This window comes from Homalodisca vitripennis, chromosome 1 (genome assembly GCF_021130785.1).
Source record: "Homalodisca vitripennis isolate AUS2020 chromosome 1, UT_GWSS_2.1, whole genome shotgun sequence".
NCBI classification, from domain to species: domain Eukaryota; kingdom Metazoa; phylum Arthropoda; class Insecta; order Hemiptera; family Cicadellidae; genus Homalodisca; species Homalodisca vitripennis.
This window is the reverse complement of record NC_060207.1, coordinates 4,190,121-4,208,295: the sequence shown is the minus strand read 5'-3', so window position 1 is coordinate 4,208,295 and position 18,175 is coordinate 4,190,121. Positions and strand designations below refer to the sequence as shown.

General features: G+C 33.4%; 1 protein-coding gene across 4 annotated transcripts in view; it reads right to left on the bottom strand.

The window, feature by feature from the left end:
• The window catches only part of LOC124356608 (ribose-phosphate pyrophosphokinase 1), a 44,335-nt gene extending 43,520 nt beyond the window's left edge, over window positions 1–815 (bottom strand). For all 4 annotated transcript variants that reach the window (XM_046807716.1, XM_046807724.1, XM_046807732.1 and 1 more), the window contains exon 1: window positions 608–815. In XM_046807716.1, the coding sequence (XP_046663672.1) occupies window positions 608–813 (206 nt within the window). In that variant the 5' untranslated portion in view covers window positions 814–815. The remainder of the gene's footprint in view (window positions 1–607) is intronic.
• Window positions 816–18,175: the final 17,360 nt, after the last annotated feature.

Genomic DNA, 18,175 nt, shown 5'->3' with positions numbered 1-18,175 from the left:
AAAAAAATCCAACCATTCGATAAAAGCAATAGAAAAAACAAGTGTAGGCCGCTTATTAAAGTCTACCCTCATATTGGCCATGGTTTAATTTACTTTAGATACTTTGAGGCAGAATCTTTCATTAAAAATACTCAAGTAGCCTATTTATAAACATCAATACCTGGGTGTCCTAAGTAGACCTAGTTTGAGAACCAAGTAATTAGGATAAACACAAACAAAAGCATTGTTGTGATTTATATTTATTATTACAGTAATTTAAGCCCACAGATTGTACATATGGCACAGGTGGTAGATAAGTTCTCAAACTAAACTTTATTACTGTAAAGAAAACCAAGCAGCTATCCATTTCACAATATTCTAGTCTGCAAGAAGCTAACAAGGTCCTATAACAATTATGTAATGGGCATTATTGATTTCACTCATAATTGTAGTGAAAACTTTATAAGTGGCGAAAATTGTATATATTAGCGATAACTATCTAGTGTTTATTAAGCGAATAAATTCAAATTAATGTAGTAAGACAATAGTAATAAGGAACCCCACAGGTTAACATTACTCCGTACTAGGGCCTAGTAAAATAAGGGTAATCTTAAAAATTTTTACTTACCACGTTTCCAAATTACTGAATTTCTTCGTGACAACCTTCCCTAAATCAATTCCAAGCCGGTCCACGACCCTCTGAGCTAGGTCAGGGTGGGAAGTGCCACTAAATACCTTGATATTAGGCATTCTGGCTTCTAAAGGTAAACTACGCTTCTCCGGCTTGGCACGCAACAAACTCTTCGCACGTATCGCCTCCGATAAGACAGGCATCACTGGAAGGAAAACAAAAGAAACAACCAATGAAATTCTCGTTTGTGTCATTTCCGTTTGTGCAAAATTAAGTTTTGGAAAGTTTTACTATACACTGAGTACTATAACAAGCACAAAACCAAATCAAAGAATATACGTTTCTTTTAGATTGTAAACATTTACTTAACTTAAATATATTGAATTAATATGAGTTTAAAATCAAATTTACAAGCGGTGTTATATATAGGCTATATAATTTTATATCAATGAATATTGAGTGTTATATACAATAAAATATCGAACAACTATACACTAATCTATAACAAATACGAGTTAGTGAACCGTTTTTAATTTTTTTATATTTCTTAGATTTATAAAAATATATACATATACTAACTAATATAAAATGTTTAGTAAGCATACAAGGATACGTTCTGACAACATTTATTGAATAATTAATAAACTACTGAATGGCTTATGGCGAAGAACTGAAGGATTTGTTGACTTATTTAAGTGCGATTGGGATAAACAATTACAGTGGCAGTTAGTGAACTGGGTTTTACATAGATTACCTAACTTCCCTAGCAAAGCCGGTTTATTCATATTTATTTGTCACATTTACGGCATAAATAAAATGAAGAATTAAAAAGGTTTAAGTACATGACATAGTGGCTCGAAGGGAATGTGGATATAATACATGATCCCGCACAGCACCTAAAGTTCTTCTGTGTAGTCCACCATTTTTCATTCAAGTTCTACTCATATGAATCCATCAGGAAATACTAATTATAATTCCCATAAACAATCATAAAATCTCAGGCTTAAACGGACCAACAGCTTCACACTCAGAAACGATAAGATCCATCACCAAGCGATGAATACTTACGACGGTAAAACAATATTTTTTGCCTCAGTCTTGTACTTTTAAAAAGGGTGGTGAGTTCTAACATACCTATGTAACTCATCTTAAAAGACGTCATGACACACATTTATTTATTCACGGTATACACCATTTTACAACAGATAATAATATACAAGATAGTAATACATCAAGAAATCTTATAAAATGTAAGGAAAAGTTCAATGGAAAAAAGTAACAATTGAATCGTTTATTTCAGAAAGGGCACATGTCACATTTTTTTCTAATTTTACACCAGCAATAAAAAAACCGTTTGTATTAAAGAAACCGAGTTTATTGTGAATTTTTAATAGATTATCTGAAGGAGTATACTGAAATACATATTCCACACAAATTTCACATATTTAATTTTTTAATTGTAGCCTCTACAATTTTTTTTTTTTTAGTTTTGGATATGTGCCCTTTTCTCCCATTAAAAAACAGGGAAAATGATCATAAAAACACATATTACACAATCAATTTAATGTTTTAATTTGCAAAATAGATAAAACAGTGTGTCTAACTGTTAAAAAGACTTAATTTTTCCATTATTAGTTTAATCCAGGTCATCTTGACGTGTAGTTGGCCAAGCTATGATAGTGTCGTAGAATGGTTTTGCTTCTTCTGGTATGTATTTTTGAACTTTTTTTATGTCCTCAATCTTTTTTTCATTAATTAGGTTTCTTTCCGTTGTAAGCTCGCTCTGATGGGTATGGTATATGTACAACATTAGGTTTCATGAGAGGAAATGTGCTGCTTACCAATCCATTGATTGTTTCACTTCCTTTTACAGTACCTTCATTCATTTCTAGATAGTATAGTTCAGATATTTTCAGCTTTTTTCTATCTTTGTTTTTCATAGTCATGGTTTCTGTTGAATTTACATACTTTTTAAAGTATTTAGGCCACCACTGATCAAAATCCAAGATAATGCTACTGTCTTTTAACATTACAGTTTCAATTTTCCCTTTTGTGCCATCTTTTATCAAAGTTTCATATTGTTCGGGTTGTATATACTCTGTCTTGGTTTTTTATTGCTCTTTTAATAACTCCAAAAGTCCTGTCACCACGGCAAGAAACTGTGGCCTCTTACGGGAAAGTATTGTTTTTTACAGGTATTTTTCTGTTGTGGGATATTGATAACAAGGCCCTCAATACCGTGTGGTTTCTATTTTGGCCTGTACACGCATCAGAGAAAACATGAATCTCTCGTGCCGTTTCGGGTACATGTTTGTTTATATAAAATCAAAAATAAAGGAAGACACTTCATTTCCTCCCTTTTTAGCGATTCCCTCATGATAGAGATACGTTGTGCTCTTTTTTGTTTTCAAGTCATAGACACAAAAGCAGTTAACCCAGAGTTGGCGGGTAGTAAAATATCTCTTGTACTGGGATATTAGGTAAAGGTAGATTCTGCATATAGTCATACACAAATACCATGTGTGTCTGGCTCATCTTCACACTTTTTTTGTAACACATTCTAAAAGCAGAATAGAATTTTTTTTTTTCCACGTCTCAAGTGTACTATTTTTTTTCCGCTGCCGCTACTCTTTTTGCATTATCGTTTAGCGTATTGCTTTTGATTTTGGTAGTAAAGCTCCTGACATAAAACCGCACATCTTTTCTGTGGCCTACAAAAATCTGAAGTTGTAGTTTTCTTTATAATAAGACGTATAGTATGTACTGTACTTAACGTTCAATTCTGGATTTATTTGTGTGAACAGTTTGTGCATGATTTTAATGCTCAGCTCAGCAGAAAGATAAGTTATAGGCTTTCCTGTGTAGTGAGACACTTTGGTTGGAAAGCACTCAATGTGATCTTTTAGCTTCTGACATATTTCTGGAGGCACAACATTTACCTTAGGGTTTTTGCCACGTTTGTCCTTTGGTGATTTTCCTACACTTAGTAAGTCTGAAATCCTTCTAAGTCGTTTGCTGGTGACAGAGTACAATGCTATGATTGCATTTTTACAAACGGCAATATTTTCTCCTTTGTATGATAAATGATAAGAAACTGTATGCCCTCTTACCTTTTGTTTTTTTTCAGCGGGAATACCTGGCTTTGGTCGAGACCTTTTAATTGCTTTAATTTCCATAAGTCCTTGCAGAAACGAATCTTGTTGATTTTTGTTATCTATGCTGTACAACTCCAAAAACATTTTGTACTTGATCATCTTTAGGTATTTTATCCAAACAATTTTCTGTGGCACCTGAAAAAAAAAACATTTGTACTAAAAACTGTCAGTATTGTTATTAAATATTTATACAGCAATACCTTACAAAGTAATTGTTGTACATATCACTGATTATACAACCCACAAGTTTATTGTACACCTGGGATTTATTTAAAAACGATAAAGATATATTTTAGCGTTAAAGTTCAATAACATGATTAATTTTATGGCTTATGTTTATAGGTTAAGTTTTTGTAAGCTTTACTATTGATAAAGTCAGTAATAAATTTCTGGGACTCTTGTCAGACTGATTAGTGTAGGCCTTTTTCTGTGTATGATTTAAAAAATTATGTAATCCTAATTAATATAATTAAAACAACTTACCCACAACTGTTTTTTCCCAGGACCTTTCCAGGAACTTCAGCTCCTTTGTAGTTTCTATAAGGCTCTCCAGATAACCGAGCCTTCTTAATAATATTACGTTTGTACTTATCATTGTTGTGAACTCCCCATTTCCTCTTCTTACTTAATGGAAATTTCTAGACCTTGGTCAGTGTCACTTTCCATCATTTCTTTCTGCTAATATTGTAAATAAATACACGAAAGACTAACAAAGATGCTTTCACCCAAATCGTCTGAACAATATAACAAACATTTGAGGTTAGACCAAGCAAACTCAGTGCAGGCAACTGTTGCTCAAGCATGCGCATCTGTCTAGTGTAGTCTGTTTGCTGTAGAAAGGGCACATGTCCAGGATATGTGCCCTTTCACAAATAAATCTAGTTTTCAGATTGCCATAGTAACAAATGGAATACAGTTAGAGATGTGACCTTTTAACAGTAAATGTGTCTACACCCAAAGAAACTATTTCTGCAAAAAAACCATATTTGAAAAAAATGTGATTTGTGCCCTTTCTGAAATAAACGATTCAATTATAATCAAGCATAAGTAAAAACAATGATAAAAACGTAACTAATAAATTAACATCAAGAAATTTTAATTTTGTAAATACGTGCCTGAGGGACTTACAGTTTCAAGAAAGAAATTGTGTGATTTAATTATATCATTTCCGGTTCTATGGAGCCTTGTTACGCAACTATTATATAAATATAACGTTGAACTATATACAGGAAATAAGATATTTACATCATACCATTGCTCAATTTTCCGCATGTTGAGTTGAAGGCGATGGCAATCCTCCAAGCTATTTACGACACAAAGAACCCTTATATCATCCGCGAATAGTAAGAATTTTATCTCAATGGAATTGGTAATATCATTCAAGAAGATGATGAATAAAAAGGAGCCATGTGGGAACCCTGAGGTACCCAGATTCCTCAATTAGAGGTTTAGTTACAGCAGTTGAAGAAGTTGATGATTGATACTGTCAAAGGCTTTCACAAAAATCTATGTAAACGCTGTCAAAACTCTGTAGTTCTTTGCAAAAGCTGGATATGTAGCTTTCATAGAGCACGAGATTTGTAATAGTGGACCTTCCAAGGGAACCCATGCTGTTTCTTAGTAAAGCCCCTCATGAAGGAGAAATATAACTGATCCAGAATAAGGCTTTCGAAAACTCTCCCTCGTGCTGGCTGAGTAGTGATGGTTCTATTCTTCACATCGGTGAGACAACCAGATTGGGCACAACATAACTAAATTTGCCCCCGGTTGCGATGGCATTTCAGCTGAAGTTCTTAAATTTAATTTAAATATTCTTTGCAAACCTTTAATACACTTAATCAATTTGAGCATTAGTTCTTGGTACTTTCCCAAATATTTTAAAATAGCTAAAGTTATACCGATTCATAAAGCCGACGAATATACCGATAAAAGTAATTTTCCGACGATATCTCTGCTAAGTGTTTTGTCTAAAATATTGGAAAAAAATAATAAAAGAACAGCTGGTAGAATATCTCTTTACTCATGATATTATGTCGAAGAATCAGTATGGATTCCGGTCAGACAAAAACATTTCAAAATGCTCTATTCGATGTCCTGCAGAGAAATAAATCAAGCAATAGCAGGTCAAGAGCGTCTAATGTTAATTTTTTTAGATCTAAAAAAGGCATTTGATTCTGTAAACAGGAATAAGCTCTTAGATAAGCTTAAGGCTGTGGGTGTTCGGGGCGGCGCTCTTTCGTGGTTCCAGTCCTACCTCACAGATAGGAGGTACCCAGATAGGAGGTAACATGTTATGTTGGCGACAGATAACAACGATCTGTGGTGTCAACAGCGATCAAATGCCCATTAATTACGGAGTGATCCAAGGAAGCACACTTGGGCCCATTTTATTTCTATTTATATATCAATAATATATCTAAGTTGAATATAACAAGTAAATTAGTTCTTTTTGCCGATGACACTCTTATTTTAACGCGGGGAAAGACCTGGAATGAAGTACGCTTAAATGCTCTAAGTGATTTGGCAATAGTGAAAACATGGCTCGATCAAAATATTTTAACACTAAACATTTCAAAAACTAAATTTATGCCAATTTCGTTGTCTACACAATCAGATTATGTACTCTCTGACTTGACCATTCACTCTTGTGGAAATTACACAAACACTAATTGTAATTGTGGAAATATACAGCGTGTGTTAGCAGTTACAAATATCTGGGAATTATATTTGATAATCGTATGAAATGGACGGAACATGTTGAGTATTTGAAAAAACAGATTAAGGAAATATATTTTTGCTTTTAAAGAGTTAACAAATATTCTGAACGTAAACGAAATTAGAGTAGCTTATTTTGCATTTGTACAGTCGATTCTGTCTTTTGGGTTATTATTGCGTGGGGTGGAGCAAATAAAACTTTAATTCATAACCTTAGTATAATTCAAAAATCAATATTAAAAGCTGCTTTTAGGAAGAGTAAACGTTGCCCGACCAGTACCCTATTCCAAGAGACTAGAGTTTTTACGGTCAGACAAATTTTCATTAAAACTGTATTAATACACACGTTCAATAATTTTACCGAAATATTTATTCCAATTACTCATAATTACAGCACTAGATACTCTAGAAACATAGGAATTACTACCTCCAATCTTATTAAATCTTTTTCAACTACTAATTGTTATTACATTTCTCAACTACTCTACCGAAATTTGTGCTTAAAATATGAAGGCGTAGAACTTTTTCAAACAACTGCATTATCGACTTTTAAAAGGAAAGTGTCGGAACTGCTTATCAGTCTCAGTGACGAGGAAGTCGAGGCCCTCATTGTGACCGGGTACAACAGGCGGACCTGATCCTTGACCCCCCTCACCTACCCCTCAGTCATTGCGTCGTGTATTGTTGCGTCCGGCTGCCCCTGGAAGGAAATAGTTGTATCCGACAGATATTAGATTGTTATGGTTTGATATATTTTTATTTATTTTTTTATTTTTAGCTTAAAGAGGTGGGTTTGTTGTCATCGTTAACTGATTGCTCCAAAACTATAAACATTAATGTATTGTATTTCTTTTATTGTTTTACTATTTAATTTTTTCTTAATTACAAAATATTCTATCACATAAACTAATTTTTTTTCTAAAAAATCCGTTTCCCTATATCGTTGCCATAAATGGCTCGGGTCTACGCACAGGCTACTTGCCCATGTAGACCCTATTTTTCCCTGATGGAATAGTATTATTGAATATTTTGCAGCCCGTTTTTTTACCATATTTAGATGATTATCTATTATGTTAATAATGGATGTAGGATTTATAGTATATAGATACATTGTACGTGTTATTAATTTGTATTTGGGAAATCAATATTATTCATTCATTCATTCATTCATTTAAGTCTTTCAGGAAAAATTCCGAGCTCGAGAAACTTATTAAACATTATTGTTAGATGGGGAGAAAAAGTAGCATGCCATTTTATTAATACGTAATCAAACCCGGTCCACTCCTCTTTTAGGGAAAAAGAGCATCGAGTTTAGCATAGACATCCTCTTGTTTAAGACACTCTTAGAAATGTTTAGTACTGCCCTTATAGTACAGACGAGCGTTAGAAGATGAAAAGTATTCAGCGAAAACATCTGATATCGCAGGGGTGACAATGCCTTCTTGCCGTCATATACGAACTCATCTGCATAAGCACTACCTTCATTGAAACTGTAATTAATCCCTAGAACGCTCTAATATTCAAAGGTACAAGGTTGTTGACAGAGTTGAGATAAATAGAGTAGCATTGTTTGCCGAAATCTGCACTGCGATCTAACTTGCAATCTCGTTGCAGTATCATACACTCGAATCTCTTACAGAGACATATCTCTCTCTCTCTCTCTCTCTCTCTCTCTCTCTTTTAACTTAATTAAAACTTCCTTTATCAGCTATTATTTTAAATTCAAATTGAATAGCTCCTGGATAAAGAAATAAAAACTTTCTTGTCGTCCAGATATAATATCTTATTACTCCTAATAGTGTATCAGCTGGTTGGGGGCCGCGAGCTTCCAAGGTGTCTGCGCGCGCTCCCTCACCTGCCAATATTTAACACACACTGACTGCGGTGGATGCACCTTCCTTCTACTCCTGGATTTCTTAACGTCAGTACATGACTAAATCGCAGTGAGCATTAGTTGTAGCATTACACCTAACCTTGTCACACATTGTCTATCGAAACACTGTCCCACACTTATCTACTCCCTATGCTTATAAAAAGTGGACGAGGATGTGTACCACATTAAGTGCTCTTTACCCAAAGAATGGCTGGTGCTAGATTTACATAGGCACGCCATTGTCTGCCTAATAAACCTAAAAATGTTTCAGCAGCTGGAGAAGGAGATTATTTGGGGATAATATAATCTAAATCAGCTGATGTCAGTTCATTAGCACCAAACCATTGAATAGCGCTGAGGAGAATTCCTGCAATTCGTTGTAATTCCTTGCCATTCGTTACTCATAGCCAATAGCCTGCACCCGGCTTCGTCTCGATATAGGCGATTTCTAAGTAGATCTCAAATTACATTAGTTTGATTCTGGGAATTGTACGCTTCATGGAACAGGTATCTGACCTACTTTGGAAGTCCTGACATCGTTTCAAGAACTCTTGTCTAGTGGACAGACAGCTTAGATAGTTTTCTGCAACTTAAATAGTGGGCTACGAGCTTCTTGTATTTGAAGGTGTTCGTCTAATGTGCGGGACCAAACTTCAACATCTCCCATTATTGTTCCGGGATACTATAAAAACCTCCTTTTCAAAGAACACGAGGTAATACAAGAAGATGTGTTGCATTACTGATTCATCGCCGCTTACCGCTTAGACTTATTAATGCCAACCCAAATTTTGAGTAAATTGGAGTTATTATTTAGCGGGGGATATAGACTTATCGCTACTTAATGCTTGAGTTTTGTTCATATTTGGCTTCATCTCTTCTGATTCGGTCGCACTTTATGAAATTCAGGACTTTGTAACAGTTAGAGGTATTCCAGTACTAAACTACTAACTACCACTAATACATTTTGCTATTTATTGAGTCGCATGTTTGTAGCGAGCTGACAAATTCAATGGGACAGAAGCTAAAGGAACATTTCAACACTACGTGGTGGTAGGCACTTATCTGATCGCGTACCTCTGGAGTTAGCTTGGATACTGACTCGTTCATCCTATAGAACTTCTAGGCGTTGTGTTGTGGCCGCCTTGAAGAAAGACTAGCTTACCCAACACCATACTATTTTAAGGTTTTAAGGTCTCGAATTATCTGAATAAATATTTGAAAGAAAACAACATATTGAACCCCAACCAGTATGGGTTCCAAAAAAATAAATCAACTGAACACGCTTAAAAATCATTTGCAAACAAAGTAAATGGTTTTATGAATAGTAGAAGCCATGCACTCGCCTTATTCATCGATTTAAGTAAGGCATTTGATACAATTGAACACAAAGAACTGTTAAAAATCACTTGAAGGAATAGGTATAAGAGGAATATATTTAAGTTGGTTTGAATCATATTTAAGAAACAGAAAATTTACTGTGAAAGTTGAAAATGAATATAGTGATTTAAAAACCATAACATTAGGAGTGCCTCAAGGTAGTTTACTTGGACCAATAATGTTTTTGATTTATTTTAAATGGTTTATTTGAGCTGATAACAGATTGCACAATTTTAGCCTATGCTGATGATATAGTAATTATAAGTGGACATAGACAATTAGGCAGTGCAACTGAGAAACTAAATAGAGATTTTAAAATTTTAACTAAATGGGCACATGATAAAAACTTATTATAAACGGACAGAAGACAGCCATGATGCATTTTTGCCCCCAGAACATGTCAGCCAATGAAGAAATTATTGTTAAGTTACATGGTTGTGACTGTCTACATAATAAATCTAATATTAACATTAATTGTGACTGTGATAATATAAGGCTAGTGGATAAATTCAAATACTTGGGACTGACTCTAGACAGGAAAATGATATTTAATGAACACATTTATGATCTTCATAAAAGGTTGAATCCTTGTGTTGCTGCTATATGTACGTTGAGTGATAAAGTTACCAATAATAAGGTAAAGATGGTTGCATATCAATCGCTGGTGGAATCCAACATTAGATATGGTATTGGTATTTGGGGTGCAGCTGCTACATCCCATTTAAACATTATAAAGAATTTGCAAAATAGGTGTTTGATAAGACTATTTGGAAACAATGAAATGGTTAAAACTTTAATGAATCCCAAACAGTTATATATATACAGAAATATTATGGATAATTTTAATAAAAATGAACACAAAATAAAAAGAACAAGGATTTTCAACACACGACTCTCCACAAAATATTCTATACCGAGAATGGCCACAAAGTTTGGTGAGAGGTTACCCGAGTTTTATATTCCATATTATTTTAACTTATTTCCAGATGAAATTGAAAGCTTGAGAAACTTCTGGGTTTTTAGAGAGGCAGTGCAGAGATGGATTACTACGACACACATTGAGCTGACTACTTAGCATGAGCTACATCTAGCTACACTAACATCTAAACACACACACATGCACAGACAAAATGAAGTGAATGAGTGGGTAAATTTTCGTTTACTTCTGTGATCAACCAGATTTTTGTTAAAAACTAGGATGTATATAATGTTAAATATTTTATTGTTATTGTTGTTGTTTGATGGTTCATGTTATTTATTTATTGAGATTTTTGTTATTGTTGTTGAATGTTTTAGAGATTTGTTGCTTATATTTAACTATTTATAGAATGTTATTTGTTGATGGGCAATATTTTATATATTTTGTTTTATATATCCAGTTATATAATTTATTATCTATTTATACTCTGAATAATGTATGTATTATCCCCTTAATGCTATATAAAAATGCCAATATTTAAAAATCTGGAGTTATAGAAGCACCACAGCCACACAAAGAGCAATATAACATTTTCTTGAAAAAGCATGAACTATAAAACTGATCAAAACAAAATAATTAATGAAACTGTAATTTTGTATCTTGCTTTTTTTTAGGTTTCATTATGGACCTCACCGAATAAGTCATGTTGACTTGGTGGGGCCATGATTATGTAAAATTATGTGTTACCAAAATAAAAAAAAAAAAAAATAAATAAAAAAAAAGGTTAGATCTCGATTTTCAGGTTTTGAAGAACCACACAAATTTAATAGACGATTTGGAAATGGCCTCAGCGCTGCTCCAAAGTAGAATACAATCTCGGAGCTTCCAATTAAAAAAACATTAAAGCGCTTATTCTTTCAAAATATATACCTATTTAAACATTATTGAATAAACTTGTACTTAACATTATTAATAGACATATCATTATGTACAATATTCTAAACAATGCTTAAAGAGTAAACAACATTATAAATATTAAATTATAGTGATGGTATTAGGTAGATATAAGAAGTATTCCTTATTTGTAAATGGTCTTGTTTCCAGGAAAACGTTTAAAATATACGTTTCAAAGCGAAGCTAGAGTTTGCATTTTTTATTTTAAATATGCAAAGGCTTTATACAGTTTCAGTCATAGATAATAAGGCTATTTCCCATACTCCATGGTGGAGTATATGTGGACTCCTACGTCATCTATTCCATCAAATCGAAAACAGGAGACGCACTTGACAGTGTTTTGAAATCCCAGGTGCTAAAAGTGCCTTTGATCAACAGGCGGAACAGGTAAAACGCATATTGTATGATATTCTAACGAAACTGCTATGTGACTCCACTCGATCTCGTGAATGCACACATATTATATACACCCCTTATTGTTCGTATGTATTTGAACTCAAACTGCTATGAAGATCCTCAATAAATGTTAACCAAAGATGGTTTTTTGGAGCTCACCGAAGGGGGAGCTGCCCTATGATTAAACCCATTATAATTATACAATAAAGCTACACTAAAAGTCTTTTGGATGGGCGGATTTAACCAAAACTGGCTTGAAAGGTTCATGAAAAATTTTATAACCATAAGTGGCATTGGAGCTAAGGTGACGGGGCTACAGGGCCAAAACAGTTTTCTGCACAAGTACTGTTTGTAGACGCCTTGATGTTTGATTGACTTGAAAAAAATCGGAAAGGAACGTTCTATGAGATTAATATAAACAATGGCCATGAAATTAAACACATAATGGGCTTCTTTCAAACTCCCAACCAAGAGAAATTAGATTTGGGGCAAAATATTTGCCGAACAGCTATCCTATATGGCCAAGGTATACGTTTACTAGATTTAGATAAAAACATTACAAAAAATCATAGCTGTGTTTAATTGGCTGAGACTGCCTTGTTGTCCCTATCAAAATACTAATACATAGGTATCAGAAACCTATTAAAATCAAGCAGAGTTTACTTCATGTACTTCCTGTCTAAGAATTTCCAGCGTCATAGTAGAGTTCGGATTGGTGTCCTGACGAAGAAAGAAGATGTTCATACGTAGATCTGAGAAGCTTATTTCGTTTATAATGTGTCTACTTCAGACTTATAAATATCACTTATGGTGCTACAGTTCAGTTTATCTTACTGCCTCGACCACGAAACTGTATACGTATTTAGCTATTGGAAACCTACTCTGGTCAAAGAGCGACTAATTCCGGCTGTTGTAATCTACTTTCTAAGGTAATACCAATGCCACAGTTGAGTTTATCTTGTCCCGGCGAAGAAAATATACTACATACAAATATAGGACTGTGGGGCCTATTACGGTCTAAGGTCCTTCCTACTTCCAGTATAAGGGCAATATTAATTCTTATTAGGTTCATGCAACTTTCTAATATAATTACTTATGAGGTTTTGCGTTGTGATCTTGTTCTTTTTACAAGACTTTTTTCATGAACTGTAGTCTGAGAAAGAATGGATATGGAATGGCGTGAGTAATGTTCGTTTTCAATTCTCTACCTTCCCGTTAAAATACCATATCAAAATGTCCAGGAACTCTACTATTTTGAAGTACAGCACTTGAAAACATTTCCAGCTTTGTTCATTAAGGTTGGTTTTATAATAGTGTTTAAATAATATTTACAGTTTATTGATGCTTGTCATTCGTCTCTTGTGCAATCTGGAGTTAAAGTTAAATATTAACCTAGTATTTGCTATCTGCATTACACTACTAATCAAGCACTGCACAATTATTATTGTTTAAAAAAAATTGCAATGTAAATAGATGTTTCAGTCCAATATCCGAACTTAAGCTGAAAATTTCGACAGCTGTTTAGTGTCAGGTAAATTTAGTTTATGAACCATAAATGCCACAGTTTTATTAGAATTCTTCAAGTTCATTTAGAATATTCCAGGTAATTTTTATAACGTTTCTCTTCTTATAAACCTACCACGGATTTCAATGAATATTTTACAAAATCATTAGCCAAACTGGTCTAGCCGTTTTCAAATTAGCACTTAGCAACACATTTGTCGATTAATTTTCTTATAAGAAGATAGACGCTTCATAAAAATGGATATTAATATTAGTATTATGTAGTAAAATTATGCCTATAGATCATATTATTAGCATTAGGGCGATTTCGAAGTATTTTGTTAAAGAGATTATGTCAAAAAGTTCATTTTTAAGTTTTATATTTACTGTGTTTAAGACATTATAACGTTATAAGTTTCAATGGACAAATTAACCAGTTTAGCATTATTTTCAAACTGTTAAAATTTTCAGAGAACCTTGTGATTTTTATTTCAGTTAATGTAGTGAATGGTTTTATTTTGAAGAACAGAAAAATATTGTACAAAAACTTAAATCATTTCTGGTTAGAAGGATGTAACAGTTTATTTGAGTGAATTCAAGATGTCACGGGTCTAGTTTGTAAGGATCAAATATAATTAAAATGAACTTTAGTTTTAGTTCTAACTGCATGTACGGTAAAAGTTCAAATACGTTAAAACACATCTGTTTTTGAATTGATTTCCTTAAGACATTGGACTCTTTTGGGAATTAAAAACTAAATTAGCAACTTACCTTTCCAAAAAGCAATAGCCCCCACTAAGTAATAAAGCACTGTCATTGGAACGAGATCAGCGTATACTGTAATCATATGTGTATGTAATCTCAAATAAAGAAATAACAATATTAAACAATTGATTAAATAATATCAACATTTCTGATATATTTAAAATAAAACTTATATTCCAACTCGAATTTGCAACATGAAACTAACTACCTTTTAATATCTTGTTTACAAACAGAAATTCAATCAATATTATGCGATTAACCATCCGGCATATTATGCAACTTATTATGCAAAATTTAATGATGGTAGTCATAGAGGAAGGAATTTTTTTAGTGGAAGTAATTTTGCAATAGCAACAAAAACTTCCGTTAATGAGCATTTCCATTCAATTATGTAATAGAAAACTGTAATATTTTTGTTTAAAAAGTAATCATTTTAAAGATTATACTCTTTATATATATTTTTTAGGACTTTACAACATGTAGATAATCCCAAAATATGCAGTGGCTGTCTCCAGATCTTTATTTAGACAATTAAAAAAAATTATACCTATGAAAGTTTCCAATTATTGAAATCTTTCAGCATTGGGGTAGTGCATCTTTTAGATGTTAATATAACATAATGTATTATTTACTTATTAGCTGTTAATTTATCCAATTTTGTAACAAATATTTACGTTATATTATTACCATCGATGTAGTTCTATTACACATCGATGGTTATTACTTCAGCATTATCGCGACTCCTCAGACATCTTTTCTTTCACCATTGATGCAATGTAATGGCACCTTTTGAAAAGTATGTTTTTCTGAGTTATAATGTGTGTTTTCAAAACAAATCACAAATTGTTTACAAATAAGTAAGTGCATTTTTGTTAACATCTAATTACATAGCGTCAGGTTAAAGATTGTAAATTATGAGAATCCGTGAGGTTAAAGAAATTAAAATTTAAAGTGGAATCATTTCAGAGGTTGTGAGTGTTTTAGATATAACCTTTCAGCGTATATTCACTGTTATATTGTAAACTAGTCCTAGTATCAATTTGTTTGCAAAATGACCACATTAAACCTAATTTTAAATCCTATTATTGTACCTAAAATAGGACACAAGTTTTGAGGGAAACCTAGCTCAGAATTGGATATCTTATTTTCAACGTTTTATAGTATTATTCTTCATTTGAAATTCAATGTTGACAATGAAAGGGCAAAATATGAGTTATGTGTTATTAACCTATCTCGGCCTCCGGAAGGCTGTAGTATATTAAGAATAAGAAGTAATTGCATCGTTAAATTTGAAATTAACGGCTGGATTGACACCTAGAAAGGGGAGTCCTGGACACGACCCTTAAGAGAAAACCTACTCATATCTCGATGTTGCAAACACTATGTTTATAAATAATGTTGTTCCGAGTCCAAAACTGGGTATAGATGAGAGCATGATATGGACGAAGAATAGAATACCTTTATTCAGTACATGCCAAACAAGCGACATGCGTCGTATGGCACCAAGAAGTTCGAACTTGTTGATCCCCAGACCCCAGTCCCCGTATATTGTTTGTATATCTCGGAATAGCGGGAGGGAGTTTTTGATGAACAGACTTGGTCCTTCCACCTAGAAAGTTTTATTAGATTTGTTGACGAGAGGAAGATGTCTCGATAAAGGTTATCAAGTCTTTACTGATATTTTTAACACTAAGCTTGCTTTAGCTCAAAAGCTTTTGGACAGGACAACTTCTTTTGACAGACACCATCATCATAAACTCAAAGACCTGCCAGAATTGTTGACTGATGTCAGGTTGAATATCATGGAGCATGTTTACTGCAGGTCCTTCTAGTAGGTTTCAAAGGCAAACCTACTAGCCTGTCTCCTATTATCCCTGGCATATCAGAGTAGAAGACTGTCCATAACTCTCGTGGAAACGATAATGTAAAACCAGTGGTCTTCCACAAATATAACCAGCACATGGGTAGAGGGGGTTGATTGCAAAGACTTCTACCGTTTGTCCAGCACTAGGTCATCATTTATCAGCGAAAGTGATTAGTCAAATACTGGCAATAATTCTAAATAAAACCTTCAGTTACATTTCCAATCAAACAGACAGTGCCGCATTTCCCTATAGGCCCACTAGGCCCAGGCCTAGGGCGCAAAATTTTAGGGGGCGCATAAATTTTAAAGTACACAAAAGAAAAAAGTTGCGGCGGCGGGTGGTGTTGGCGCTCGGCGGGGCGGGTGGCCAAGGTCAACTAGGTCCGGGGTGCTACGTTGACTCATTCATTGGTTTATTGCTTTTATTTATTCAAAACACTCCTATATATATATATATATATATATATATATATATATATATATATATATATATATATATATATACTATTGTAATTATCTTTCATCAAAATTACGTAATTAAGAAATTTACTGGATTTCTACGTCAGTGTAATCAGAGTCCTCTGGGGGGGGGGCGCTCTTTGGTCTGTAGGCCTAGGGGCGCCGAATTTGTAAATGCGGCCCTGCAAACAGAAATGTTCAGAAATAAAACCCTTATTCAAGAGCGGGCCAGCTAAAGAAGTGTATAATTATCGTCCTATTGCTCTCCCAAGTAATGTATCAAAATATTTTTGGAAAAACCATTGGATACACATTAACAAACTTAAAGAAAATCTGCATTGAACAATTTAGTTTCAGGTAAAATTAAAGTACAGAATTGGCTGTGAATTCATTTGTTGATAGGGTCATGACGGCCTTGGATGAATCGCAGTTGACAGCTGGGGTCTTCTGTGATCTGTCCACGGCTTTTAACTGTGTTGACCACAAACTCCTGTTACAGAAGCTGTGTTTTGGAATAAAAGACAAAGCCTCGGATATATCTGAATCCTATATATATATATATATATATATATATATATCGGGTAGATTTCATATAGCACTTATAACTGAAAGTTCTATTAATTTTAAACCAAAATGGCAAAATGTTTTATATAAAATTCCACAGGGCTCCATTCTAGGTCCTACCCTTTTTCTTATTTATATAAAGGAAAATGAAATTGAGAGAGGCTTCACCTTATATGCAGATAATACTAACGTTCTCGCAACAGAAAATCTCTGAACAAATCCGAGATTATCTATTAATAAAAATAGAAGAGCTTACAAATTGGTTTAAAAATTGCGATGTTCTGAACAAGGAAAAAAATTAGTGTAATAGCCTACATTTAAAGGATAGGACAAATGCTGGTACTAATTAATCAGGATTTGCATTCAAGATTTTACATAATACATCAGTAGTTTACTATACTCCCATACAATCAATATTGAAATATATCATTACTGTTTGGGAACCTCCCATAGTTTAAACAAAGTATTTATAGCTCAAAAGTGTTTAATGGTGGGAGCTGATTACTGGATGAGCTGTTATTCGCTATTTTGGAAGTTAAACATTTTTACACTACCATAATTGTATATATGTGAAATTTTAAAATTGTTTATAAAAACAAAAGTTTTAATACTCAAAATGCATACACTACTCGCAAAAGAATTTGTTCAATTTTCTAATTCATAATTTATCTTTGTTTGAAAGAAGTCTAATGTACACGGGCATAAAGTTGTTTAATAAAATCCCAAATTCTTTAAAAAGTCTCCCTGAGAAAAGTTATCATGAAGCTATCGAAGAACTGTTTTCGGAAAACCCTACTATAGTGTGACTGATATTTAAGTTGATAAATTTAATTAAATCTCAATGTATGTATGTCAACTTAAACTATTGTAAATTTTATATGCCATCATCCTTTTCGGTTTGTTTGTATCCGTGTAATACAAACGTATTTTTATACAAAACACACACACACACACACACACACACACACACACACACACACACACTATACTTTATACCAGTGTTATGTGCAACTAAACTATT